This window comes from Zonotrichia albicollis, chromosome 1, assembly GCF_047830755.1.
Source record: "Zonotrichia albicollis isolate bZonAlb1 chromosome 1, bZonAlb1.hap1, whole genome shotgun sequence".
Lineage (NCBI taxonomy): Eukaryota > Metazoa > Chordata > Aves > Passeriformes > Passerellidae > Zonotrichia > Zonotrichia albicollis.
The window spans coordinates 57,706,821-57,733,957 of record NC_133819.1 but is presented as its reverse complement, the minus strand read 5'-3'; the positions used below and the strand labels follow the sequence as shown (position 1 = coordinate 57,733,957).

At 37.1% G+C, this 27,137-nt stretch overlaps 1 protein-coding gene across 4 annotated transcripts in view; it reads right to left on the bottom strand.

Annotated features, from left to right (window-relative positions):
* Positions 1–1,347: 1,347 nt before the first annotated feature.
* The window catches only part of NFX1 (nuclear transcription factor, X-box binding 1), a 76,790-nt gene continuing 51,000 nt past the window's right edge, over positions 1,348–27,137 (bottom strand). For 2 of the 4 annotated variants that reach the window (XM_005496109.4, XM_074542099.1), the window contains 10 exons: positions 26,611–26,690; positions 26,051–26,281; positions 25,705–25,778; positions 23,090–23,191; positions 18,074–18,115; positions 17,611–17,709; positions 14,884–14,950; positions 11,672–11,817; positions 5,029–5,130; positions 1,348–3,543 (listed from right to left, as the gene is read on the bottom strand). In XM_005496109.4, coding sequence (XP_005496166.1) covers positions 3,468–3,543; positions 5,029–5,130; positions 11,672–11,817; positions 14,884–14,950; positions 17,611–17,709; positions 18,074–18,115; positions 23,090–23,191; positions 25,705–25,778; positions 26,051–26,281; positions 26,611–26,690 — 1,019 coding nt within the window. In that variant the 3' untranslated portion in view covers positions 1,348–3,467. Of the gene's footprint in view, positions 3,544–5,028; positions 5,131–6,150; positions 6,323–11,671; positions 11,818–11,895; positions 12,570–14,883; positions 14,951–17,610; positions 17,710–18,073; positions 18,116–23,089; positions 23,192–25,704; positions 25,779–26,050; positions 26,282–26,610; positions 26,691–27,137 lie in introns of those variants that run through there. The other 2 variants (XR_003382261.2, XM_026798519.2) reach the window with 2 other exon arrangements.

The window sequence follows — 27,137 nt, the reverse complement described above, 5'->3', positions numbered from 1 at the left end:
CTCAGTCTTCCAACTCTTGAATACCAAGATGAAGTTTGCAAACAATTCCAAAGCACTGAACTTTAAGTATAGATTTATTTTGAGTTTGTAAAGAAAGCAATTTTACATCAGTAACTTGACAAAATTGAGTTAAATATAGATCTTTCAACAAATGACAAGTGTTGTAGAAAAACTTTACTTTGCTCATTTTGAGGCAAATAATGTAGAAACTGCCATAGAAGCAAGTGATCTTGAAATTTACTCATGTATCTTATACAATTTTATGTTAAACTCAAATACTGAATATTCAGAGCACTTTAAATATTTTAAGCTACACAGACAGGTAACAGCAGAGCCCAAATGCCAAACCATCTGCCTATTTTAAATACAATTTTAAAAGCACTTCAGGAAGTTGCAGGAATTCCAACTGGTATCACATAACTTATTTCAAAAGATGCTTACTGAGAAGTAGTTTGTCCAAATATATTTACAGGAGACAATATTATTCTTAGGGCTGTGGAAAATTGCTAGCATACTGAAGCTGAAGTTGTAAGTTACAGTGATATCACCATGATTTTTGCCACTGCCTTCACTGATGCAAAAATTTCTTTTATCTACTTATTCTTCTATTACATAAAAGGTGTAAATGCCAGCTCAGATTTAAAAAAATAGCTATTTGAAAAGTATTTCCACAAGGCACACATGCAATATGAAGCTAAATTATCACATATATCAAATTTCCAGCCTTTATTACTATTCCATATTCCATATGAAAGTCACTGATACATTGCAGCAAAAGCAAAACAAAACAGAAACAGCGCCACTGTTAACCTTTGCTGAATTCCTTCGTAAGGCTACGTAGCTGAGCTCCAAGGGAAAAATCACTTTCGTGGGTAAACATATGGTATCATATTTTTAACCAAGTTACTAAAATGAATTAAAAATAAAAAGATTCGGTACTTGTGAACTGCTTCATTACTACAGGTATGGATCCCACAGCCATGATTTAGAGATGTGGGACATATAGTTCTATAAAAATGTTTTAACATTCACATAGTTAAGAAGCAAATTATAAGAAGTATGACTTCTCAGTATGAACACATTCAGTAATAATTATTAATCTTAGCTTGAGAAACTGAGATTACTTCCATTTTTTTATTACAAGCAGTGGTAAATTGACTGCTGAAGTGTGTCTCACCAAAGCTGTTGAGCTTTTATGTTATGCCATAATCTGATAAAAATTCCACTAAACAGAGCTGAAAATAATACTACAAAAACCTTTTAGGTTTTAAATTTCAAAACAGAGGCACAAATGTGATGGTTTTGGCTATATTCATGTGAATCTGTGAATAGTTAGTAGGTTTCAGCTTTATTCTATTTATTATCAACTAAACCACTTTGATTTTTTGTAATGTTAGGTCTACCTATAGTAAACCAACTGTGTGTGCTCCAGTACACATGCATCTGACTCAGTTCATTGGACATGTGTGCCAGCTCCTGTCTTGAACCTACCTTTGTGGCTTAACTACATACATTATTAATAGAGGTCTTGCTAGCTTTAAGTCAGTGCTATATTAACATAGCTCTGAGTTTCAAAACCAGGAATAGCCCTTGTTTGGCCACATTGAGACAGCGCTTGTCTGCAAGCACTGGTACAGATACAGTCCTCACACGGAAGGGATTGAAGAAATACATTCCTGGAAGTAACTTATTTCTTCAGCTGAATTTAGCAACATACCTTGTAGAATCAAACCATAATTTGCTTAAGAAATCAAGGGCAATGCAAGACATAATTATTTAATTTTCATTTCTGTTCATAAAGTATTAAACAAAAAAAGTAAAAGAAATTTAAATCACTACATACAAATGTAAAGCTTGAACACTTTTAAAGGTACCTGTTTTACTTGAAACACTTCAAATGTTTAGTGCCATTTAAGCCTGCATTTTTAAAAATGTGAAATAATAAACTCCTACAAAAATATACAATAATAGCAAGCATTTTATTTTTAAAACATCTAGGGGGACAGGTATGGTTTGTGAGTTTTCTACTTGTTCTTCCATGTTTCATGAGCTGTTCAATTGAAATGTAGCCATGGAATGGCTTCATAGTTAAGGCTCGGGGTCATATGATAACTCTATGTGAATCTAAGCATGAGTAAATGCTTTGAATTTTTTGGCAACAAATCTCACACTACAACGTAGGGAGCCCCTTTTTATCATCAGCCTCCTATGCTGTATAGGGGACTCACATCAAGTACTACACATAGCAGCCACAAGGAGTAAGAATCAGAGTGCATCAGCATCAGAGTTCCTAAAGCTATTAATACAAAAAACCTTCTCCTCAGGAGAACAGATATGACTCCAATTCAGAGCTGTACCACCTCTTCTGATCAGACCTACAATCTCCTCTCCCAGAGAGAGCTACTCACCTATCTTAAATCAAGATCTGGAAACAATCCACCATCATGAGAACACTCAGGCATCTTTCAGTGTTTAAACTGTCATCTCATTTTGTTAATGGCATTTCCCGTAAAACAAAGATTTTCCATTGCCAAATAGCTTAGGCAGCTGGACTTATAAATTTTACAAATTCATAACATACTAAAACCAAACTTCACACATTCATCTTATACTTGCACAGTACAGGAAAAAAATATAAACCACAATAAAATCATGCACAGAACACCAAAATAATATATGAAGTTTGATTTTGTTCAAGGTCTTGAATAAAAAAGTAGTAGTATTAGTAATCTCATGTTGTGGGGTTGGTTTTGTTGTTGTTTAGTTTGGGTTTTTTTCTTTGTTTTTGCTTGTTCTTCTTTTTAAACACATCAAATTTGACATTAAAGTAAGTTTTAATTCCCTACCTTCTACAAATATTGGTTCTTCAGACTCCAAAGCAATTCTGTGTTCTTAAGAGGCATTTATGTATGTATCTATACTTTAATTTTGTATTTCTTTCTATGTAGAAGACTAACTCAAATTCTCAAATTTACCACAAATAACACAAAAGTGAATTAATAAAACATTAATATACTTTAAGAATATCCCAATCAGTGTTTTTATCACAGATTATTTCTAGTCCCTTTTAAGTTGTGTGTGATACATCAAAATAAATACTTGAGATTTATTGTTGTTCTTAATATTCCAAAAATATATCTGCATCAGTTCTCTTGCTTCAAAGTCATCAATGAAAATCTAAATTATTCTGGCTGCACATTAGATACAAAATTGCACCAAACCCAGATTTAATAAACTCATACTACTACTAGGTATTATGCAGTTACATAAACTGTTGAAATGCTTAACTTTTTAATTTAGCATATCTAGCTAACTTTAGATGTTAAATTATGAATATGCTGAACAACTGGTCATTTGACACATAATCAAAAAGCACCTCACACAATAACTTAGTATTTTCACCTCTAAGCTTCTGTATCATAATCTATGTGATTCTTATTCATCTGAATGATTCTATATCAATCACTTCAGTCCTGGACATCAAAGTAGTCAATTACTGGCTCTTCCTTTAGTGGTTTGGATAAACCACTGTTTCCACTAGTCCTGAAATTACAAGAATATTAGATGTTACATGCATGGAAAAAAAAGATACAAAGTAAACTGAATCACAAACTCCTATAATATCTCTGTGTGCACATACACACTGCATTGGTCAATAGCATGTAGTTTGAAACTAAGTTTTAATCAAAGTATCTTAATCCTCCAGAAAGCCTTTGTTTACTGAATTTTTACAAAAACATATGACTGATTAAATGTACGTACATCAACATGTGTCTGAATGGATTAAATGCCTTTTGGGGTTTTACCAGAAAATGTAATTTACTAGTAATATTTATTACTAAAATGATACTGTACTGAAGACTAAATGTTCAAAATGCCTTTTTAAAGGAAATAACAAAATAAATACTGCCAAAGTGAGCTGATGATCAAACCTGCTTGCTTTCAAAAGCAAGAGTAACACAAAATATACAGTCATAGCAAATCCAAACACTGTAAAGATTTTTTTCAGTAAGACAGTATGAGATCTTCCAAAAGATTTTGTAGAATTAAGAATTTCTAAAGAAACTTTACTTCTAGTAATGAAAAATAAATGGCTAAGACCGTCTATTTAATTTTGCTACATAACTCCTTAGCATTAATTAGGGTCACTGAAGACAGGAATCCCACAGAAGTGGAAACAAACAGTATCAACCTATTAAAAACTGACACTGAGTTAAACCTTAAGCAATTCTTCTAGAAATATGTTTTGCTCTAGATGCTTAGCTCTGAAAGAATTTAAATTTTTTCAGAACAGCCTAGTTTGTATTCCAGCAGCACCTACCAAATGTAGTTACTGCAACGTTAAGCAGTCCCTTTCTGCAAAAGGTACTTGAACATAACTTCAGATGCTCATCTGCAAAAAATCTGGGAGGAAAACACTTCTAAAAGGTAAAACCCGAACAAATAAAAAGACACCCATTAAAAAAAAAATTGTAATTATGAGATAACTACAAGTATCTGAAGCTGGCAGGTCATACAACATAAAGACTGTCCTTTTAAGACTATTCACCAAGATGCCTTATATACTCTATATTCAGTAATTCTTACTATTTGACAAAAATTGTAGGTCACCTTTAATCAACTGTGTAGTCATATATACACAAGAAAAATACATTTAGTACCAGTCCAAATAAATAATTTTATGCCAGTAAGACACTGGTTAAAGGTTAAAGAAAAAAAAAGAATCCCAAACCTCCAAAAGAGCACTCTCTTCCCAACTATCTAATATTTATTTTAAAATAATTTTAAACCCAAATAATATTTGTTATGCTACTACCCCTATAACACACAGCCAATCTCACATTTTCTTATCACTTCATTTCATGCTTACGTCTGTGGAAAGAACATCTTAATGTATACTGCAAGCTCCAAAGCAGAAAAAAGGGAAAAAAGCAGAAACAGAGCATATGAAGTTGAAGCTCAGGAATATGTTCCATGGGGAACTCAGCACAAAATTGAAGAATAAGGTTTTAAATCCAAATTCCTTACTTATCTGTTTGCTTGTAACGAAGAAAAGAAGGTGCAGGCCTGCTCTGCATTTCTTTATCTAGCACAGAAGTTAAGGTATTGCTTGGACAAATGGATTTCCCTCTAAAGAAATAAAAGAAAGAGTATTTAGTTCAATAGGAAATCATACTCATTAAGAAGTTGGGAATGAGTAATATTTGTAAGTAGCGATTTTGGTATCAGAGCTCACATTTGTATTCTTAAATTGTCTATTCAAATATTTAATTTTCCAGCCATGGAGACCGACATTCCAAAAAATACATTTTCATTACCAAAAATCCATCCAGTATTCTAAATGTCTCTTCACTGCTGTCTATAAAAGATGCAGAAGCAGCTTACTAGATTTGAGCTTTGGTATCCAGACTTCTTTTTCACATGTGAGGTCCACAACTCCTTTCTACTATGAAGCGCACTAAATGATCAACTGTTAAAATAGCAAAACTGGGATACTTATACTCTAGGGCAACATATCTGTTCTTTCAAAGAACAAGATATAAATCAGAAGGAACAACTTCATAGCTTAACTCAGCACCACAAGAACACAGTTCAAAGAATCTTTACAACTATATCTAAAATTTTGGAAACACCTTCTCAAATGCTGGCAGTAAATAATGTTGTAGTCATTGATCAGAGCACTCTGCTAAAAGGCACTCTCTCAAACAACACTGCCTCTTCCTTGTAAGCAGTTCCAGGTGAATCAGATCAGAAAAAAACCACTATGCATTAGAGTGGGCAAATTAGAAAATCAGCTTCTTCTGTCCTCCATGCTAATTACAATCTATTATGTGATTGCCACCACACTTGTGCCTGTCCCATCTGCAGTGTAAGGGTCATCCCTCGGCTATGGTTACAGGGCAGTATGTTCTCCAGTATAGGAGGACAATGTACTTCAGCGTGTATACTTATATATTTTAGGCTGTGAATCACACTCAACTTCAGCTGGCAAACTCTGCCTAAAGGCTGGAGAAAGAGGAAGGATATATATATTAAAAAAAAATTAATCTGGAAACAAACAACTCCCAACACCCAGGAAAAAATAAAAAAGTCCAAGCAAGATCTTTTCAAAAGGCATCTAACTGAAAAAAAAAAAAAACAAATCATTACCAAATATACTATCTTTAACAGGTTGTGAAGATCTCTTAAAATTTCCTCTGAATTAACGAGCCACTTTTCAAGAGTTGAGTTTGTCTTATTTCACTTGGATTATTTAACTGCAAGACTGAAAGAGCTTCCACTGTTAACATCTTTCCCATTCCCAGTTTCTTCTTCATCTTATCTGGGGGCAGATAAGCCTGAATAAATGAAAATTCTTAAACTTCATCAAGGTCAATTTTTTACCCTTCCTGCACTTTATTCTAAACCCACGCTACTGACATTTTCAGACCAAACTACTTCTTGTACACTAAATTACAAGAAGTAAGGAAGGAACTACATTCCTGAAAGGTTTTTATTGGGTATTAGAAAAATGTTCTTCACTCAGACAGTTGCCAAGCATTGGAATAGGCTGCCCAGGGAAGTGGATGAGTCACCATCCGTGGAGGTATTTAAAAGATGTGTAGGTATGTTTAGGGACTTGGTTTAATGGCAGGTAGACTTGATACTACTACTGGACACAATGATCTTTTCCCAACCTACATAATTCTGTGTCAAGCACTAAAGAAGGATGTTTCCTCCTTATTTACTTTGTTCGTCCATTTTTAAATATATTCCTCCAGATAATGAGATTCTCTGTGTTTGGTAATTACATTAACTTCCTACTCAATGAATACCATCATATGCATCTTGTATCTTTCAAAATTACACACTGAATAGGAACAACGCTGCAAAGCAATAGGTTGCATATTGTTTTAATTCCAGAAATTTGTACATGTTGAGTTCCATGCTTTGTCGTGTACTTGATACTTCATACTTTTTCCCCATTTCCCTGAGCAGTTGAAATCTCACATCAGTACGCAGATGAATGCCAATTCTATTTCAGAGCTTACAAAAATTATGTATTTGTCTTATTTCCATTATCTTAATCTTTTTTATTTAATAGTATATTGTTTATATCAGTCTGCCTTTAAGGGCAAATTTTTGTGATATTGTGGCAACACAGACGAAAAACTCCACAACATTTTCAAGGTTAAGTCCACTAAAATATTAAGTGGTGATTCCTGAGTCCCTTTCAGTCCCTTTCAGTTTATTGTTTTAAACTGAGTACTGACATTCTATTCCAATAAACTACAAGATCTTACAAACATAGGTGACCAATTAAAAAAGCATTCCCATCTCCCCAACAGTTAAAGTTTTCATTATTTGGAAAAAAAGTTACTTGTCACTGACCATAATTTTTTCAAGATTATATTACGTTTACAGGTACACTCTAACGAGTATATGACAGTCCTATTAGTTGAAATCAGGTGATTTTCCTCTCTTGTATAAAACAGTTAAAAAGTCCTTTTCTCCCTTAGTGCTAAGCCTGCTTTATAAAGTCAAATGCCCACACTGCTATTTCAGTTACAACTCAACCCTAGAGTTCTAAGTGGAAAAAGACAACAGTGGTAGATGGGAGGGTATTCTGCTGTCTTTCATTTTTATCAACTGTGATATGCAAAAACATGGAAAGTAAATTGCCTGGAGGTAATTAAGCAAAAAAAGAAGGAAGCCTAGAAAGGCCTTCAACAATTAAAGTTGTCTGTCCTCACTCTAGAATATCAGACTATATCTCACTTGTATAGTAAAAAAGAAAATAAGTGACAGCGCTGAAATGCTGGGAACAGAACACCTGGAAGAATACATGTGGCAGTAATTTCTACTAATTAGCTAAAAAAAAAAAATCTTACTGAAAAAAGAGAATGTTCCTGCCTTTCAAGAAAGTAAGTTCTGCTCTAAAGTTAAATGTTCCCAGGATGTAGAGAGTTAATATAGCAAACTTTTAAAAATCAGGAGGGATCAAAGCCTTGTGAACAATCAGAGATGACCCTGGAACCAAATTTGCTTTGGTCACTTTGGTCACATTAAGGCCTAGACATGTTTTAGCTTTGACAAATCTAGCATCCGTCAAAAAAAAAACCAAAACCAAAACCAAACAAAAAAACCAAACCAAAACAAAATAAAAACCAAAACAAACAAACAAAAAAAACCCAACCAAAAACCCAAAACCCCAACAACAAAAAAACATACCAAAAACCCACAGGGGATTTAGAGATGAAAATCTATAAACTTACACTTCAGCAAAATTAACACCACCTTCTGTATACATTGGTGGTGCACTGATTGGTTAAAGGAAAAAAAAGATGAAACAGTCACTCAAATTTAGCCCATGTGGAAAAACCCCAAACAACTGAATTCAACAATTCAACTAAACAGATACACAATGGGAAAAAAAATCCTTTGATTAATTAATTACCAGAAATAAGAAAGAAAGCAGACCCTACCTACTCCATGGTTATCTATCATGAACTGTGAAAGAACTGTTGATATGAAAACAGAAGGCTCTGCCAGTATTTTGGACATTTTGATATTAAAGTTGCCGTTCTTCATTTCATTAACTTATTCTCAAAGTAAGGAAAAGAAAAACCAAGTGCCTGCCTCAAGCAACAAAGTTCAGATGACACATTTTTAATGGCAGTACGCGAAAAGCATGAACATAAACCATCTGTTGATTTTAAGGCAGCGCTAGTGCTGACAGGATGGCCTGTTGTATAAAACTGAAATATGGGAATCATGACTCAATTCGTCTACTTCAAGACTTCAAGCTCAATTTTTGTAACTACAGTATGGATCAGCATTGAACTGTTTTGGTATGAACTACTATAAAATTCTTTGTCCACCAATCTGTTCAGACTTATTCCATGTAGTCTTGCAAAAATGCACCACCATCTTTCAGACAGAGCAGATTTTTCTGAAAAATGTCTCCAAAAACTGGTAGCAGTTGAGGTGGAATAATGAAGCAAAAGGCTCTTTCACAATCTCCTGATACATATATTCTATGTTAAAAGCTTTCCAGAAGCAATACATACTATTCTCAGGGCAAACAACTTACAACAACATTTAAGGAAAAAAACAGTTAGAAAAAGATGCAGCTTTCTTCTGAAGCAGGATTGCTGTCAAAACCTCCTTGGCTGGTGACATTATAGCAGTATTTGTACTTAAATGTACTGGGATGTGCAGCATTTTCTTTCTGCGATGCAACTGCCATGATCTAATAAGGATGTTCCATGTGGTAACAGGTGGTTTAATTTCTTTAGGTCTTTGATTCTGCTGATTTTGTATAGTGTACATCTAGGTATCCACTTTAAAACCACTTTCAGACTGACCTTACTGAAATGAAGTAAAATCCTGGGAGAAAAAAAATAACACAGGACGTGTCAACGAAACTATGACAGCTTGTGGCTTTCTCAGTAAGTCCCCTTGTTCATGAGGAAAAACTGAGCCTAATGTTCTTCCTGGAAGTAAAAGGAAAAAGATCGGTCTTACAAGAATAACTGCCCTCAAAGCCACTTCTAGGATTTCTCAAGTCCAGAAAAGCTGCTTAAACACTGGCCAGTACATAAAAATAAGCAGGCATCCCTTTAACAGGCTCTGGAATGCAGAGTTATTTGGAAAAGAAGGAAATTTTTACTCGTCCAAGTAAAAAACTTTAAAAAAAACACTGACAGGTACAGTGAAACACAAGTGTGTACTTTGAAAAGAAAGTTTTACCCTTCTCATCACAACAGTCTAGATATTACTTCTGAACGTTGTATTGCAACTGTTCAAAAGATGGTGACTGCAAAGATGCCCAACAGGCAAGCACAGAGAGAGGCACTTGAAAGGATCCACTACAGGTCTTACACTTCAAATGACACCCAGAACTGTAATTCAGACTAAGCTCAACAGTCAGTCAATACTGGGAATGATCTTCTCTGTGGTTATATGGGCAATGCTGCACACGAGTGATTCTAATGCAGCTAATATGACCAACTTTTTACTGTGGGTGAGGGAGACAGAGGCTGAGGGCAAAGTTTGCCCTTAGATCTCTGGAATAGGAAACAACCTGGTTGGAGGAAGCTTTCTTAGCACCAAGGAGACTTTCTCACCCTTCTAACGGACTTGTGTAGGGGTATTAAATTTGAATGTCAAAATACTGGAGTGTGAAGAGAAGGAATGGTCTTTTTGCCTGAATGATTTTCATTTATTTATACATGAAAGAGCCCATGACAGAAATAGAAAGGCATTGCTGAGATAGAATGAAACAAAACCATTTTGACTTTCTGGTGATTACTAGCTCTGGGAGTTGAAGAAGCCATTGTGAAGTACTCAAAAACATCATTCTAGAACATGAGCTATTTTCATGTGAGGCTACATTGTTTTTTATATTTTGAAGAAGTGGCAAATAAAAAGAAAATTAAAAGAAGCTTTGGAATAATCCATTAAATTAAGAAATACTGCTATGCAGCTGAAGAATAGTTTCAGCAGACCACTCAAGTGTCTTTTAAGAGTGGCAATAATAAAATAGAAGCATTTGCATTCTGCACAGTAGACTACTCCCTGGGAAACCCAAGAGAAGAAAAAGTGCGCAATTTGTCCTAAAACCATACAGAGGAAGGCCTCCCACTCTCAAGTTGCAAAACATCCCTTTGCTTTTAAAGCATAATCATCTGCCCTGCTCCTTTTATCATCTTCACTAATTTCTCCTCTGCCCTCCTATTTTTTTTTTTTTAAATAGACATTTTTAAAATATGAACTCTTTGCTCATCCTTCCTTTACTTGAAACACAAAGTATTTTACATTGTAAGATCAAAGTAATGTTCCATCTCTCTCGGAAGAAATCAAGATTGTAGCTAAGCTACCAACTGATGAACAAGTTCAGGAATAGCTCATGGCACTCTAATAGCATGGAAGATGAGAGACTTCTTACAACTGCAGTCCGTATTTACAGTTAAAAACAACTGGTTGTTAAATAGTCACAATTTGACAGCACTAAACTAAATATGCTGCTGAATAAGGAGCACAATCAATGAAGCTCTGATACAAGAAGTCTTCCCATACTATGTCTTTAGTGCAATCACCTTGGTTTTTTCTTAGCTGTACTCCCTTAATTTTCTTTTCTACAATGAACTGCCTTCTGTGAGTACTCCCCAAAACATTTAATTTTTGCTACAAAACCTCTTCTATTTTCAGTAATTCCTGTTCCCTCTTTGTCCATTAGCTAAAGAGAGAGTATACTCTGTGATAGGTTCATATAGATGGAAAAATATGTTACAATAACCAGATTTTTTCAAAGATGGTGCAAATTTAAGTATGATTTCTCAACCCAGAAATAAGTTTTCATAAAATTTTATTTCATACATTATTTTTGATACCTCTTTCAAATCTAGCTGATGACCAAAAGTTACTGGAAAGATGAATGGAAAACAATCTTGCAGAATATTTTCTTACCTTTTTTATTTCTAATGGTGTTTTCTTCTCTGAAGATTTACTTGAGTAAATAAGCCCATGAAACTATCAATTCAAAAACTGCTTTAAAAATTATTCTACTGGAAATTACTGCATTTTGCAAATTGCACTGTAAATAAACTCCATCTGTTAAGTGATAAAAAAACCATCCAATTATTTAAACTATACTGTAAAGATTTGAAAGCAACAATGAATTACATACTTTACTGCAGTGATAACAACATTTCGCTTTGGTTCGTTGTCATAGCTCACACTTTCAATGCCATAAACCTGAGCTAATTCATGGATGATTCTGCGGTGATCTCTGTTCATTGGTGGGTAACAATGACTCTTCTTTGTGTGCTTGCCCTGAATTCAACAGAAAAGGTTAAGAAAGAAACAAAAAAAAAGGTGAAGTTTTCCTCCAGGAGAGCCAGGGGAAAAAAAAACAATGAAAAAAGTGTTTCTACCTCTAAACTTCTGCTGTTATGACAAAATCAATTGGTAAGACCTCTGTATTGATAGAAAGCTCATCTAAAATTATTAATTTAATTCCCAAAATTAAAGTGTATGTTCTCTGTTGTTTCCATCACCTCAAAGTTTACACATGCCCACATAGGGGTATATTTTAAGTTTGAAATATAAATCCTGGTTACAGTCATTCTACTTAAATTTCAAGAAACAACACAAAATTATTTTTATCAGAATTTTTATTTTTAGAAATAAAAGTTCACATCAGATCCCATTTTATTTTGCAGATTGGCTTCATAATGCAAATAGTGCAGATAGTTACAAAGATGTCAAATTTATCAATCACATCCCTCTACCAAAGAAGCTATTTATCTGCAAGTTCCTCATGTCATCAGTACGTTCTTTATTAAATAAAACACCAATGTTCTACTTTTTATCTGTTAACAAAGACTGATAATGCTTGATTCAGCCCTGATTATTATATCAACAGTAAAAGAACAAACAAAGAAGCAGGGCCCTATGAGCCCATGACCTTAACAGCTCTGGCACCTGGAGGACCTCCTGCCCATCCTTCTCCACTGACCTTGGCGTCTCCATGTTGTTTTCCTCACAAGCTTTCACCTCCTCCTCTTCTCTAGCTGGAATCAAAACTGTGACACCACCTTTGTTTTGATTTCTTCTTAAATATGTTATTACAGAGGTAATTAGAGATTACCATCATTTCTAATTGGCCCAGCCTCGGCCAGTGGCATGTCCATCTTCAGAGCCATCAGGGATTGGCTCTGCCGGACACAGTGGAGGTTTCTAGCAGCTTCTCACAGAAGCTACCTCTGTGACCCCCACCCCACCACTCCAAAAACCAGGCCATGCAAAACCAACACACAGTCTCACATCAATTTCTGGAGAGGTGATGGGAATGATTCATCCTCAAGGTCATCGTGGGATGACAGGAAGGTGATCAGGATTAGTCAGTATGGATCAGCAAAGGAAAAGCAAGCTTAACCAATCTGACTGTACAAGAAAACAAAGAAAATAACTATCTATCCCCTGGACAGTTAAGGAGTGAGCACTGAATATTGTCTACCTGGACTTCAGGAAGATTTTTGACACTGTGTCCTCTGCCACCTCATGGGTTAACTCACAAAGTACAACCTGGATGACTGGACAGTGAGGTGTACTGAGAACAGCAGATCTCAGAGGATTGTGATCGGTGGCAGAGAGTCAAGCTGTAACTAGCAGTGCTCCCCAGTGGTCAGTACTGGCTCTAATATTGTTTTAACTTATTCATCAATGACTTGGATGAAGGGGCAGATTTCTCCTCAGCAAGTTTACTGATGACCCAAAGCTGGGAGGGGCGGCCAACACCCCAGAGCATTGTGCAGCCCTTCAAAAGGATCTCAGCAGGCGGGAGGAATGGGCAGAGAGGAACCTTCTGAAATTCTTTAAAGGGCAAGTATAGAGACCTGCACTCAGGGAAGAAGAACTTCATGCACCAGTATAGGCTGACCTGCTGGAAAGCAGATCTTCAGACAAGGATCTGGAGGTGCTGGTAGGCAAACAAGCTGTCATGAGACAGCAATCTGCCCTTGCGGCACAAGGCTAATGACATAGTACACTAGGAAGAGTGTGACCAGGAGGTCATGAGAGGTGATCCTGCTCTTCTACTCAGCTCTCATGAGGCCTCACCTGAAATTCTGTGTCCAGTACTGGGCTTCTCAGTACAAGACAGGAGTGGAGCTCCTGGAGCAAGTCCAGCAGAGGGCTACAAAGATGACAGGGGACTGGAGCATCTCACAAACACAGGCCAAAAAAGTTGGGCCTATTGTGCCTCAAGAAGAGATGACAAATAGGATTTTATTTAATATTATTTCTTTTGTCAATAAGAATCTGAAGACAGAGTGTCGGGAGGATGGAGCCAGGCAGCATAACAGTTGGCTGCTTAATAGGCAGCCCCTTAATAGCGCCAACCAACAGGAAAAGAGGCATTCCACATGAACAGAAGTTCCACATGAACATAAGAAAGAACTTTACTGTGCAGGTGACTGAAGACTGAAACGAATTGTCCAGAGAGACTGTGGAGTCTCTCTCACTGGAGATCTATCTAGATGCAATCCCATGCAATGTTCTTTCTAGGATGACCCTGCTTGAGCTCGGAGCTTGGACTGGATGACCCCACAGGGCCCCTTTGATAACTAGACACAGACTGACTCATTTTAGTCTTTCATTCTAATGATAGAAACAATGGGCAAGAACCTTAGACAGATGGATAAGCACCAAGACTGTTTAAGAAACATCATCCATAATTTTCTGAAGGAGTAAAGTTAAGTAACTGTCCTTAGGGCTTAGGGAACTCAAAACTATGCTTTCTACAGAAAATTAGCTCCTTCTTGAACTAATGGCAACTGAGGATAGTATAGTTTACATGGTCCTTTGAATCACATATACTGGGTCTTTGATGTAGTAGCAGCAAGCTACCCTGACATAGCAGAATGTGGTATCACTGAAAAACATATGATTGTGTCTGTGGTATCAACCTCTCTAAGTATACTGGAGTCTCTCAAACACTGTGGTTGAATCCAGGTTTTCTTATAGAAGAAAGAGGACAACCTCATGCACTGGCAAATATAGGAAGATATCAAAAAATCTGTGAGCATGTTCCACTACAGGGATCAGGCTTTCCTTCTCAAAGTCAGAATGTTTAAACATCATCTTTAACAATATTTTATTAATGGAGATCCAAAAATTGATGATAATCCATTGATGCATTAAAGCCTAGCACTGCTTGAATCCTTAAGAAAGGTTCAGCACCAAAGTAATCCTGAACTACTAGGTCTCCCAAAAATTTTGTTCTTTTTGCAATAAACCGTGCACTATAGATATGGAGCCCAAACAGATCTAGCGTCAACTCATAACTATGAGTATTAATAAAGTTTAGTAATATCAAACTCGTATGTGAACACTGACCTTATTCACAGCTTCCACAAGCATTCTCATTTCCTTCTCAATGTCACTGACAAATTTTATATCCTTCCTGCAAGAACAGCATTCTAGATTAACAAGGCAAGAGAGTGTACAAAGATAAAATATCTTCATATTCTGTAGTATTTTTCAACAAGAACAAAATGAAAAAAAAAGAACACAAATGACTCAAGCAAAAGCTTCATTCACATCAAAAGACTGTTAGTGTGTCATCACTATTACAAAAATAATTATTTCCTCTTCAACAACTGCAACCAATAATAAAATTCTATGACATGGTTCTACTGTCTGACAATACAATCCTACATTTTCAAATGAACAATGTAGATTTTGAAGTTGCTATTTTGGTGTTTTTAAATTACGTGTCATTAATTTACTTAATTACAAGATATGATGAGACACAAAAATGGGGATAGGGTAAACAAAGTGGAGTTCTTTTCCAAGACAAAGTTTACTGATTTTGGTCTTCAGTTCCCCTAGCAAAACAAATTATGAAGAATTCAAGAAGCAGCATAAGGCTATTGGCAAGCAAATAAAACATTCTTGATGTGAGATACTAAGGATTTGTTTGAAGTATTTTTTGGTAACTACCACCATCACAGTTCTTTGAGTCTTTCACGTCAAGGTGAACTTTGTGCTCTGTTCTTAAATAAGCAGGTAAACTAACTTTAAAAGTAAGGTTGCTATTTGTTAGGCCACCGACTCCATGGGGAAGATTACACCTCAAAATCAGGAATTCCTACAGCTTTCTCAAGTTTTCTTCATTTTTAGGTATACATTTCTTTCAGCTCCTGACAATGTATCAGCTACACAGATCAACTAATTGCCTAAAGAAGATAATATGAGATTCTACTAATGACTTTGGTAGCTGCTACTTTCTTGAGGCAATGACTCTGAATGCACAGGGAGACAGTTCTCATGTTTCTCAATCATTCTAAAATCCTGCATGTAACTTATGCTCTGTAGAAAGCCACAATTCCTGAACTCCTGCATCACTGGAGTGATGCACTCAAGCAAGAATAAATTAATCTGTCAGAAATTATTCAGAATACTGAGCCACCTGAAAAACAAACTCTAAAAGATACAATATCTGGATCCTGCCATCTTGAAAGACAAATCTTTTGTTACACTACTGAGACAAAAGATGATCAGGAGCAGTCAAGGAAGAAAATTCATAAAGCCAAAGATTCACAAATTGCTGATCTTTTAAAGAGAGCTATGTTACTATAAGTAGAAACTCATTTATCTGTAATACTACATAAATGAAATCCACTAATTCAATGTACAAAGTAATTGACTGGAAGATTAACAAAAACTTTTACTTTAGCTATGACTCAGTAAGAATAACCTTAGTGTATTTGTTTATTGTAAATTACCAGTGTAATGAGGCTACAAAAGAAACACAAGTATAATCACAGAAAGAATGAGGAGTGCGAAAGCATTAAGGCTACTTTGCAAGGTATCTGTTTGACCATCTGCAGTACAGTGCATGATCTTGGTCAGCTCTGTACATGAAAGATGAACATTTGCACTATGGGTAGCGGCTGGTAGAAAGACGAGACAGAATTGTACTCCAAAAAACCACAGAAGACTATACACACAATGCAAAACTTTCCCCTTCTTATTGTACTGAAAGTGTGTGCTGTGTTTTCTGAAGGAGATGAAGCAAAACATATTCTACACACAACTAAGAGAATAGTCCTTATAAAATAGCACTTTTAAATGCAAACACTAATAAAACAGCAACCCCACAATGAAAACATTCAGCTCCTATTTTGCAGTAGGTTCATCAGTTGGAAGTAAAGAAGATGTAACTTACTCTTAAATTCTGAATGGCTGCTTATGTAAAATTTTCACTTATTTCAAAGTATCAGCAAATTAAATAAAGGATTTTCAAGTAGCAAACATTCTTACAAAACAATGAAATTTAGGCAGCATTAGAATACTGGAGGAAGAAGAAAACATACTAAGCTGTTCTACAAAACTTAGACCTGGTAAAGACTAATGTCATGCCTACAAACACAAGAGCAAAAACTCTCAGATGACACATCATCTCTACATCTTTTAAAAAATGTGTCTGGTATCTTCTTGTCATTCCAGATTACAAAGTATTTATTGGTGTGGTGGTTTTGATATTACCTTGATTCCCCATTGCCTCATTTTAGGATGTTTCAGTCTAGCAACCCTCTATGCAGTCACACTGGCACAAGCTTCGCTCTGCATCCAACATTTTAATAATTCCATTTCTTTATTTTTAAAATAAAAGCAGTAAGGCAAAAAAAGAAATGGGACCTGGTAGAAAGAACAGTAGGCTATGATAATCTAAATGTTACAATTATAATATTAATTTCATTATTTAGTCATCACTTTTGTCTTTGTTTTGAAATGAAGCACTGAAGTAGAAGTTGGTTCTGAGTAACAGCAGTAGAGATGTGAAAAGTACAGGTACTGATTCATAGTGAGAAAGGTGTAAAATCATGTTACCATTTAAAATATGGTCTGATTACCAAAAAAAGTAACCTGTCAGGCACTTTTTACTTTTCAAGTTCTCATTTGGGAGGTCCTGAGAAGTGCATATCAACTTCTTTGCTTTAACTTGTCTTGTAATGCCAAGGCAGCTATTTTTACAAGAGTAAATAGAACTGTTCTGCACTTTCCATCTTGCTCTCAACACTGTTGATTTATGACACCTGCCATCATTAAAACACATACCTTGCATCTTCTTTTAAAAGGTCACTGTACTTTGGTCCAGAAGAACGGATTTTAAAAGGATCAGAATTATCATCTATTTCAAGAGCTTCAGCAAGACGCCTGAATTTGAGGGTAGCAGGAAAAAAACCCCAAAATATAACAAAACATAAGCAAACAAAAAAAAACCCCATATAAACCCCCCCAACCTTCCATGTGTTATAGAAGAATTAAGTTACAGGTTACTAATACTAATTAATAGTTTGCAAAATATAAGGTCTGTACATTTGAAACTACTCATTTAGAGCTAGAATATTCTAGCAAGATTTTTAATAATTCAATATAGACCTTTATAACAGGAATCATCTCCACATTTATCTGTTCTCTAGGTCATGAAGAAAAAGATTTCTTCTCTACATAGCATTACCTTTCCAAAACTAGGCTACTTCTGTTAAAAAAAAAAAAAGGAAGCAAGTTAATTTCCCACCTGTTCCTCTGAACAGCTAAGCATTCTTCGTCACATTGCAACCTGAATTATGAAAGAAAACTAAAATTAGAATCACTGCTGCCCGTCATACTTTTCAAACTGTAGCATGTTGGTGTCATATTATCACAGCCTAAAGAAGTAACAGGAACGTGTGACAATATTTTATCGTATTAGTACAGAAAGAGCTAAAAAGAAACAAACAAGCAATAATCAATGATCTTTGAGGACCCAATCTCTTCTCCAGGTCTTGAACAGGAGCAGCAGTCACCAAGGTTGTACAGGAACTGAGGAAAAAAGCTTCTGAACTAGATGCTATATTGGTAAATTGAAAGTGAAATAGATTGGCAGAGTTCTGCAGATCCATCCTTGAGGGAGGCCCACCAAGAGCCAGAGGACTCACATGACTCCCACTGTTAGGCAATAGGAGGACACCTGGTGGTTGAAGGGGAGTGGAAATGGGTCCCTACTCAGGGAGGTAACAGAAATTCCTCCCAACCCCTATCACCTGCCCAGGTGTCACTTCAGAATACGTATGAGGCTCTGGATCTAGAGGGTCAGCCAGATAACGTAGAAGAAAATTATCTGCCCAGCAGGCTCTCAATTACTCTTCTTCTATGATCCATTCTGACGGATCACCACCTCTGATATTAATAAAATAAGAAGGGTAGTTGTAGTGGGTGACTTCCTTCTGACGGGAACAGAGGGCCCCATATGTCAACCAGACCCATCCTACAGGGAGGTCTGCTGCCTCCCTGGGGCCCACATATGAGATATTACTGAGAGGCTCCCTGGGCTGATTCAGCCTACTGCTGATACTCCAGGTTGGCATGAAAAGAGGAGTGTCAGGGAAATGAAAAGGGACTTTAGGACACTGGATCAAGTTGTTGATAGGGCAGGAGCACAGGTAGTGTTCTGCTCAGTCCCTTTGGTCGCAGTGAAAAACATTGAAAGGAAGAGGAGAGCCCACATTGTCAACAAGTGGCTCAAGGGTTGGTGTCATCAGCAGAATTTTGGGTTCTTTGATCATGGGGCAACTTTTGTGGCACCTGGCTGCTAGAACTGGATGGGCTCCATCTCCCTGTTAAGGGCAGAAGGATTTTAGCTCATGAACTGTCAGAGGCCATTGAGAGGGCTTTAAACTAGGTTTGAAGGAGGAAGGGGATGCAGCTGGGCTGTCTGGAAGGCCCAAGGGTGGTAAGCCTGAGTTAGGGGTGAAATCAGCAGCCCAGCTGAGCTGCATGTATACTATTGCATGCAGCACAGGTAACAAACAAGAAGAACTGGAAGCCATGGTACAGCAAGAAAGCTATGATGTAGTCGCCATCATGGAAACATGGTGGGATAACTCACATAGCTGGAGAGCTGCACTGGATGGCTACAGGAAATAGAGACGAGGTGAAGGCGTGGCCTTTATATTAGGGAGGCTTTTGATCCCATGGGTATTGAAACTAATGACAACAAAGTTGAATGCCTATGGGTAAGAATTAAGGGTAACCCCAACAAGGCTGACATCCTACTGGGAGTCTTATCATCCACCTGAAATGGAAGAAGAGGTGGACAACTTATTCTATGAGCAGCTGGAGAATGTTTCAAGATCACCAGCCTTTGTTCTTGTAGGTGACTTCAACCTTCAATCTGCTGGGAACTTAATACAGCAGAAAAGAGGCAGTCCAGGAAGTTTTTAGAGTGCGTGGAGGACAACTTTTTGTCGCAGCTGGTGAGTAAGCCCACCAGGGGAGGGACTGTGTTAGACCCATTGTTTACAAACAGAGACGGGCTGGTGGGAGATGTGGTGCCTGAAGGCCACTTGGGGCACAGTGCTCATGAAATTACAGAGTTCTTGCTATTTGGTGAATCAGGAGGATTTCAATAAGACTTTTACACTGGACTTCCAGAAGCAAGACTTTGGCCTATTTAGGAGATTATTTAGAGAGTACCTTGGGAAGCAACCCTAAAAAGAAAGGAATTCAGGAAAGGTGAGTGTGCTTCAAAACAGAGATCTGGAAGGCAGAAGAACAGACTGTTCCTGTGCGCCAAAATATGAGTTGACAAGGCAAATGTTCAGCCTGGATGGACAATGAGGTTTTGAAAGGACTTAGGAATAAAAAGAGGATGTATCATCTTTGGAATGAGGGTCAGGGCTCTCAGAAAGTATTTAAGGGGGTTGCTAGGACATGTAGGAAAAAAGCTAGGGAGGCCAAAGCTCATTTCAAACTTAATTTGACAACTTTTGTAAAGGATAATAAAAAATGTTTTTACAAATATACTAATGGCAAAAGGAAGGGTAAGACCAACCTTTGCTCTCTATTGGATGAGGGAGGGAACTTAGTAACTGCAGATGAGGAGAAGGTGGAAGTACGTAACACCTTCTTTACCTCAGTCCTTGGTGGGAAGATGGCTTGTCCTCAGGACAAGTCTCCTTCTGGGTTGGTAGATGGTATCAGGGAGCAGAATACCCCCCTATTATCCAGGAGGAAGCAGACAGAGAACTGCTGAGCCACCTGGATGTTCATAAATTTAAGGGACCAGATGGGATCCATCTCAGGGTGATAAGGGAGCTGGCAGATGAGCTTGCGAAGCTGCTCTCTATCATTTACCAGCAGCCCTGGCTCACTGGTGAGGTTCCAGATGACTGGAAGTGGGCCAGTGCGACGCCCATCTGCAAAAAGGGTGGGAAGGAGGATCCTGGCAATTATAGGCCAGTTAGCCTGACCTCAGTACCCAGTAAGATGATAAAACAGTTTATACTGAGTGTCATCACACAGCACTGACAGGACAGCCACGGCATCTATCAGACTGAGCCAGCATGTGTTTAGGAGGGGTAAGTCATGTTTGATTAACCTGGTCTCTTTTTATGACTAGGCCATCCATCTGGTGGATGCAGGAAAGGCTGTGGATGTTGGCTATCTGAACTTCAGCAAAGCCTTTGACACTGTCTCCCACAGCATACTCCTGGAGAAGATGGCAGCCCATGGGGCTTGGACAGGAGCGTTCTTGCTGGGTTAAAAACCAGCTGGATGGCTGGGCCCAGTAAGGAGTGGTGTCCCTCAGGGGCCTGTGCTAGGGCCAGTTCTGTTCAATATTTTTACTGATGACATGGATGAGGGGATTGAGTCTTCCATTGTAAATTTGCAGACAACACTAAGCTGACAGCATGTGTTGATCTGTTGGAAGGCAGGAATGCTCTGCAGCAAGAACTGGAACAGTTGGATGCATGGGCAGAGTCCAATAAGATGACATTTAGTAAGTCCAGGATTACTAAATCCAGTAATGCAGATCCTGCATTTTGGCCATAATAACCCTCTGCAACATTACAGGCTGGGGATGGTGGAGCTGGACAGTGCCCAGGTGGAAAGGGACCTGGGGGTACTGGTCAACAGCCAGCTGAACATGAGCCGGCAGTGTGCCCTGGTGGCCAAGAAGGCCAACGGATGGCATCCTGGCCTGTATCAGGAAGAGTGTGGCCAGCAGGACCAGGGAGGTCATTTTTCCCCTGTACTTGGCACCGGTGAGGCCACACCTTGAGTACTGTGTCAAGTTCTGGGCCCCTCAGTTTACGAAGGACATTGAGATGCTTGAGTGCATCCAGAGGAAGGCAATGAGGCTGGTGAGGGGCTTGGAAGCCAAGCCCTATGAGGAACAACTGAGGGAGCTGGAGTTGTTTAGCCTGAAGAAAAGGAGACTCAGACGTGACCTTATCACTCTCTACAACATCCTGAAAGGTGGTTGTAGTCAGATGTGGTTTGGTCTCTTTCTCCAGACAGCAACTGACAGAACAAGAGGACACAGTCTTAACCTGTGCCAATAGAGATATAGGTTGGATATTAGGAAAAGGTTTCTTATGGAAAGAGTGATAAAGTTCTGGAATGGTCTGCCCACGGAAGTGGTGGAGTCACCATCCCTGGATGTGTTTAAAAAAAGAATGGATGCCATGGTTTAGTTGAGGTGTTAGGGCACAGGTTGGACTTGATGATCTTGAAGGTCTCTTCCGACCTAGTGATTCTGCAAATAAAGGCTACCTACAACAGTTTAGGTATGATATTAGGAAAGACTTGTACAAAGAAAAGCCATCTCTGGTAATTTCAACTGTTCAAGGAAAGGGCAGTGTGTGTCCACACAGAAAGATATGTGTTAGTGACTACAACACAATAGCCAAAGTTCTTAAGTATGCTGGCACTAGCTTTGGTACAGGAAATCATGAAGCAACTATATGGGAAATGTCATTATTTTGACTTTACACAATATAAAAGAACATTAGATTTTAACACACATAATAGACTGACACTGAAATAATCAAATGTAATATAAAGAAAGAAGACATGATAACAGATATAAACTAAAACCAGAGATTAGGGACTTCAAAGGCAAAGACTTCAGTAAGTCAAGTTTCTGACAGAAGGATGCTGGAGAAAGTTGACCACTTCATAAAGAAATTATACTATAAGTAAAGGGACAAGATATTTCAGTCCTGAGGAACACCAGGAAAACTTATGTCACAAAATTAAAATCAGGTTTGTTGTGCCAGCCAGGATGACAACACCAAAGCACCAATCAAACTGAAATACAAACATGAAAACTTCTAAAAAGGTAATACAAAAATATTGTAAATAGTTAAGATGATGACTAGGAGAAAACATGGCCTATCAATAATCCAGAAAGGAACACTGGATTGCTGAAACAGAAGATAAAGTCTATTGCCCTGTCTAGAAATCTGAAAAAATCCAGAGGAACTCCAATGTGTTGGCAGAGTAGGAAAAAAACTCTGAAACCACAGTTGTATTGTCCCACACTTAATTATTTAACAACCAACTATACAATGACAGAGATCTCATTCTACATGAAAGAAAAACCATGAACTACCACATAACTGCAAAACACTCTTAGCATATTGCTAAAGTAGAGTCAGACTGGTACTACAGCTAGCATTTTTATAACCATAATAATATATTTTGCATGTCACCTATGCTTCAGGTACACACAAAGGCTTCAAATATGTTACTACATCTATCTCCTTACCTGGCTTGCTTCATTTCTTTTTTCGTAATAAGCCTACTGATTTCCACTGAATCCCCAAGCTGTAGATCTGTTAGCTTAGTTGCTATAGATATAGCAGCTATTCTGAAAAAGAGAGTGGTAGATTTCATTTAAAACAACACATAAACTTCTGAAAAGGTATATAAGGGTGCAGATTTAACATCTAGGTGGAAGAAGTAAGACAGACTGATCTTCTTCTCATCAGATAGGAACTCCAGTTCTACACCACCAAGTTTTAGGAACCTGATCTAGTTACATAAATCAAGAGTCTACTCTTATCTCCTTCAACTAGGAGTAACACTAACAAACGGACATGCTTCTTATGCAAGTTGAAATTAGGCACGGCAAATACTCTCTCTCCTCACTTGCTAATTATACAAGCTACAGCTGAACATATAGCTTTAACCATCCTTTTATCTGATTATTCCCCGACTGTATGCAACTAAAATCTGTAAAATTAATTTACAAAGTACTTAGAAATTTGCTTGGAAAATATGGCTAACACAATCCACAAGGAAAGGAGAAAATGCCTACCAAGATCATTACCATTTTCTTTATAAAGATTCTTCCAAATTCCCTTCAATAACAAGTCTTCCCAGCCTCCTCTGCTAAAATTTGTATAACTAAAATACACAGGAATTTTTTATAAAAATATCCCACAAAATTTTCAAACAAACTCCTAGAAATGAAACATTGTATCCTCTTGAACTAGCTTTTATGTTACATTAAAATAAAAGGATATATTTGTTTCTGTATGTTTATCTCTATGCTTTTCAACACATTCAAAGACCAATCACCTATCAGGAAAATCATACTACATAAAACAAAAAAAATCACTTAGAGGCACTTCATAATTATCAGCTGATGCCAAAGTCTAGATAATGGGACATTAGATGGTATGAATCATTTGTGCCATATGTACAGATATAGCAGCATAGGTATTTCCTGTTTCCTTGGGCATTCTTTCACCAACATTCACTGACAAAGCCCAAAGCCGTTTTGTCATTTCTCTAAAATTTTTGAGAAAACTTGGATACTCCCCTAATTTGCTGACTTTTACTTTGCTGTGGGTTTTTTTTTTTTTCAGTTTTTGTTATCATTGTTTTGGTTTGGTGATAGGTAGGAAAAATGGCCAACTTATCTCCACAAAATTAAAATAATCTTTCAGGAACCTGAACTGCTGGAGTTATCAAACTTAGCTGGCACATTACTATCACAAGTCAAGAGTAATTTGCAAGCACATATGAACACATTTTAACTGATACAAACACCTGCTTTAAACAGAAGAGTTTCCCTTCCTCTAGATTTGGGCTCTGATCAGAGAAATAAATACATAGGCATTCACCTCCCACATGCAAGATCTTTCATTGGCTCCAAAGAACCGTTTTCCTTGCATGAGTATTTAGGCAGTGCCCAAATTATACAACAGCAGAGAAAGAACTTCAAAAATCTGGACTTGTATGTTATCTTCTGAACTTATCATTAATGACAAGCAATTGTCAACTTAAACTGGTATTTCAACGTTGAGCCAGTCTTCTGATTTGTATTCATAGTGATGAAAAGACCAAAAAAACCAAACTTCTGTACATGTATCTTGCATTCAACTTAGTATTGACAACAACTTTTGTTTCTAATTAGCACATTTTTCTCCTTGTTTTCATTAGGTAGCACTAAGTACCTAAGCTAAATTATTTTCTGTCAGAATGTGAATATGGACAGTGTTCATCAGAAACCAAGCAGCACACCCTAGGCCGGGCTAGGACAAAAAAAAGGCCCTCCAATACCAGTTCCAAATAAACCCATCACTAAGAAACCTTCTCTGAAAGACAGGAAGAATCTCAGACTTTGGTTGCCTAACAAGTAGGACACAGAACAGAATTGTGATCACATACCAACTCTTTAGACTAACTTTTTTTACTCCCTTTCAATCACAGCCTATGAGTAGGATTTTTTAAATTATTATTATTACTGTTTTGCTATATTCATTTCAAAAGTTCCAAAGCCCCATTTTTCTTCTTTTCCTTGTCCATTCCTTGCTCTCTCTCCTATGAGAGAGAAAATTAAGTTTAGACACAGGATCTGGAGATTGTTGCAATAAATACAGTTGGGTAGGGCTCACTTTGTCCAAGATTAAAACCCAAGATTTAGATGCCAAAGCTCTCCAGCCTAAATTTAGCTATTTCAGAATTACTTTAAATCACTCTTCAGCATCCATCATCTCTACTGACTAGGTTCCATCATACAAGATTATAAACTTGGACAGCAAGTCACACATGGACTGCAATTACCTACATTTGGGCTCTGTGGGTAGAATAGAGTTCCACATATGGAAGAGTCAAGCTTTGACAGACTAACAGGGAAAAAAAAAAAAAAAAAAGAATTCTAATAATTCTAATACAGCATAGCTGGTACAAAAGCTCTGGGAAATACCACCACCACCCCACCCCCACCCCCAAAAATGACCACATGTCAAAGCACAAAAAAGTCAAAAAGCTTGTGAACTAAATATATTCAGTCAAGTCTAACCACCTGCAATATAATCAAATTGTGAAGCAGTAGGTCCAGTAAAGAATTGAAATCATTATTACCATACCAACCTTTGATATGTATTAGATGCTTCGGAGCATACCATACTTTCCTTTCTTCTTCCACACTCACACTGAAGATCAACCTGCCATATCACATAAGTGAGCAGCTTTTTAAAGTTTTGTCTATTTACTGCCATGAAGGATATAAACTTATTCATTTTAGATGGCCTATTTTAGTGGAATAATGGCTAACTAAAAGTGATGAATAGTTTTATTTTTAAAAAATCAGTATTTTAAGTTTACAGACAAAATGTTAGGTTATCAATATACAAACATGTCACAACTGTTACTGGCTGATAATTAAACCATGTAATTCACCTCTGACTTGGCAGTGAATTTCCTTTAGGTATCTAACCTTTGCACAGCAGGATGTTGTCGGGCAGTGTGAAGAAGGATGACATGGAGCCATACACGGATGATTACAATATAGCCTTGGAATAATACATGGTTGTTTACATTCTTCATCTATAAGACATTCTCCTTTATGACAAATTCTTTTACATTTGTGCATTCCACATTTTAACATCTGATTGCAGCGAAGTCCACAGGAAATGTCAGTGAGATGACAAGGAATATTACTTCGCAGCTGAAAGAGAAAAGGAAGAAGATGACAACTAACAGTAAGAATTATCAATGGAAATATCAAAGTGCTTTTACTGTTCACACCTTCAATGGCACTGTCCACATAAGAATCTTAATACTAAAAGATCTTAGGTCAAAGAATGAGTTTTGTTTTATACTATAGTCCAATAAAGTTGGTTTGCATGCATATAGAATAAAGATATACTTCTCCAATTTAATCACATTAAACTCCAACTCCAGTAACATATTCCATTTCAAAGACGACACAAAAATCTAAGCCTACAGTAATAAAAAACTGTTTAGCATTCAAAACCATTAATTGTCAAGACTTACTTCATGCTTGCCCATACACCATTTCTGAGTGAGATAGGTACAGGGGGGACATTTCTCCTCACTATGACACGAATGGTACACTGCAACCACAGAAATACAAAAGTCGTAACAATTTTATCAGTATACTTCAGTTGAATGCATTAAAGAAGACAGTAAAGACTATTACGCACGAGAGTGCTAAACTACACAATTTATGGGAAGGATTATGCATCACAAAAAATTATGATGCCAAGTGTTTATGTGAATAATCTCTATACACTCTAAATTAAATAGCAGATAATTTTCTAACTTGTGAGTAGGGTTTTACTCTCAGGCAAAATTTGCCAGAATTTGTCTGGCACACACTACTTCTTTTGTGATCAGCCAATTAATTTCCAAGGAACATAGACACTACCTGTTCCTTAGATTATCCTACTGTTTCAACAGAGCACTTGATCTTTGAAATACAGCAATTAATGTGTTGTGACTAATAAGAAAAAACACCAGAAGTACCATTAGTAGTTTTCATTGCAAGTTTTTAGCTGGTT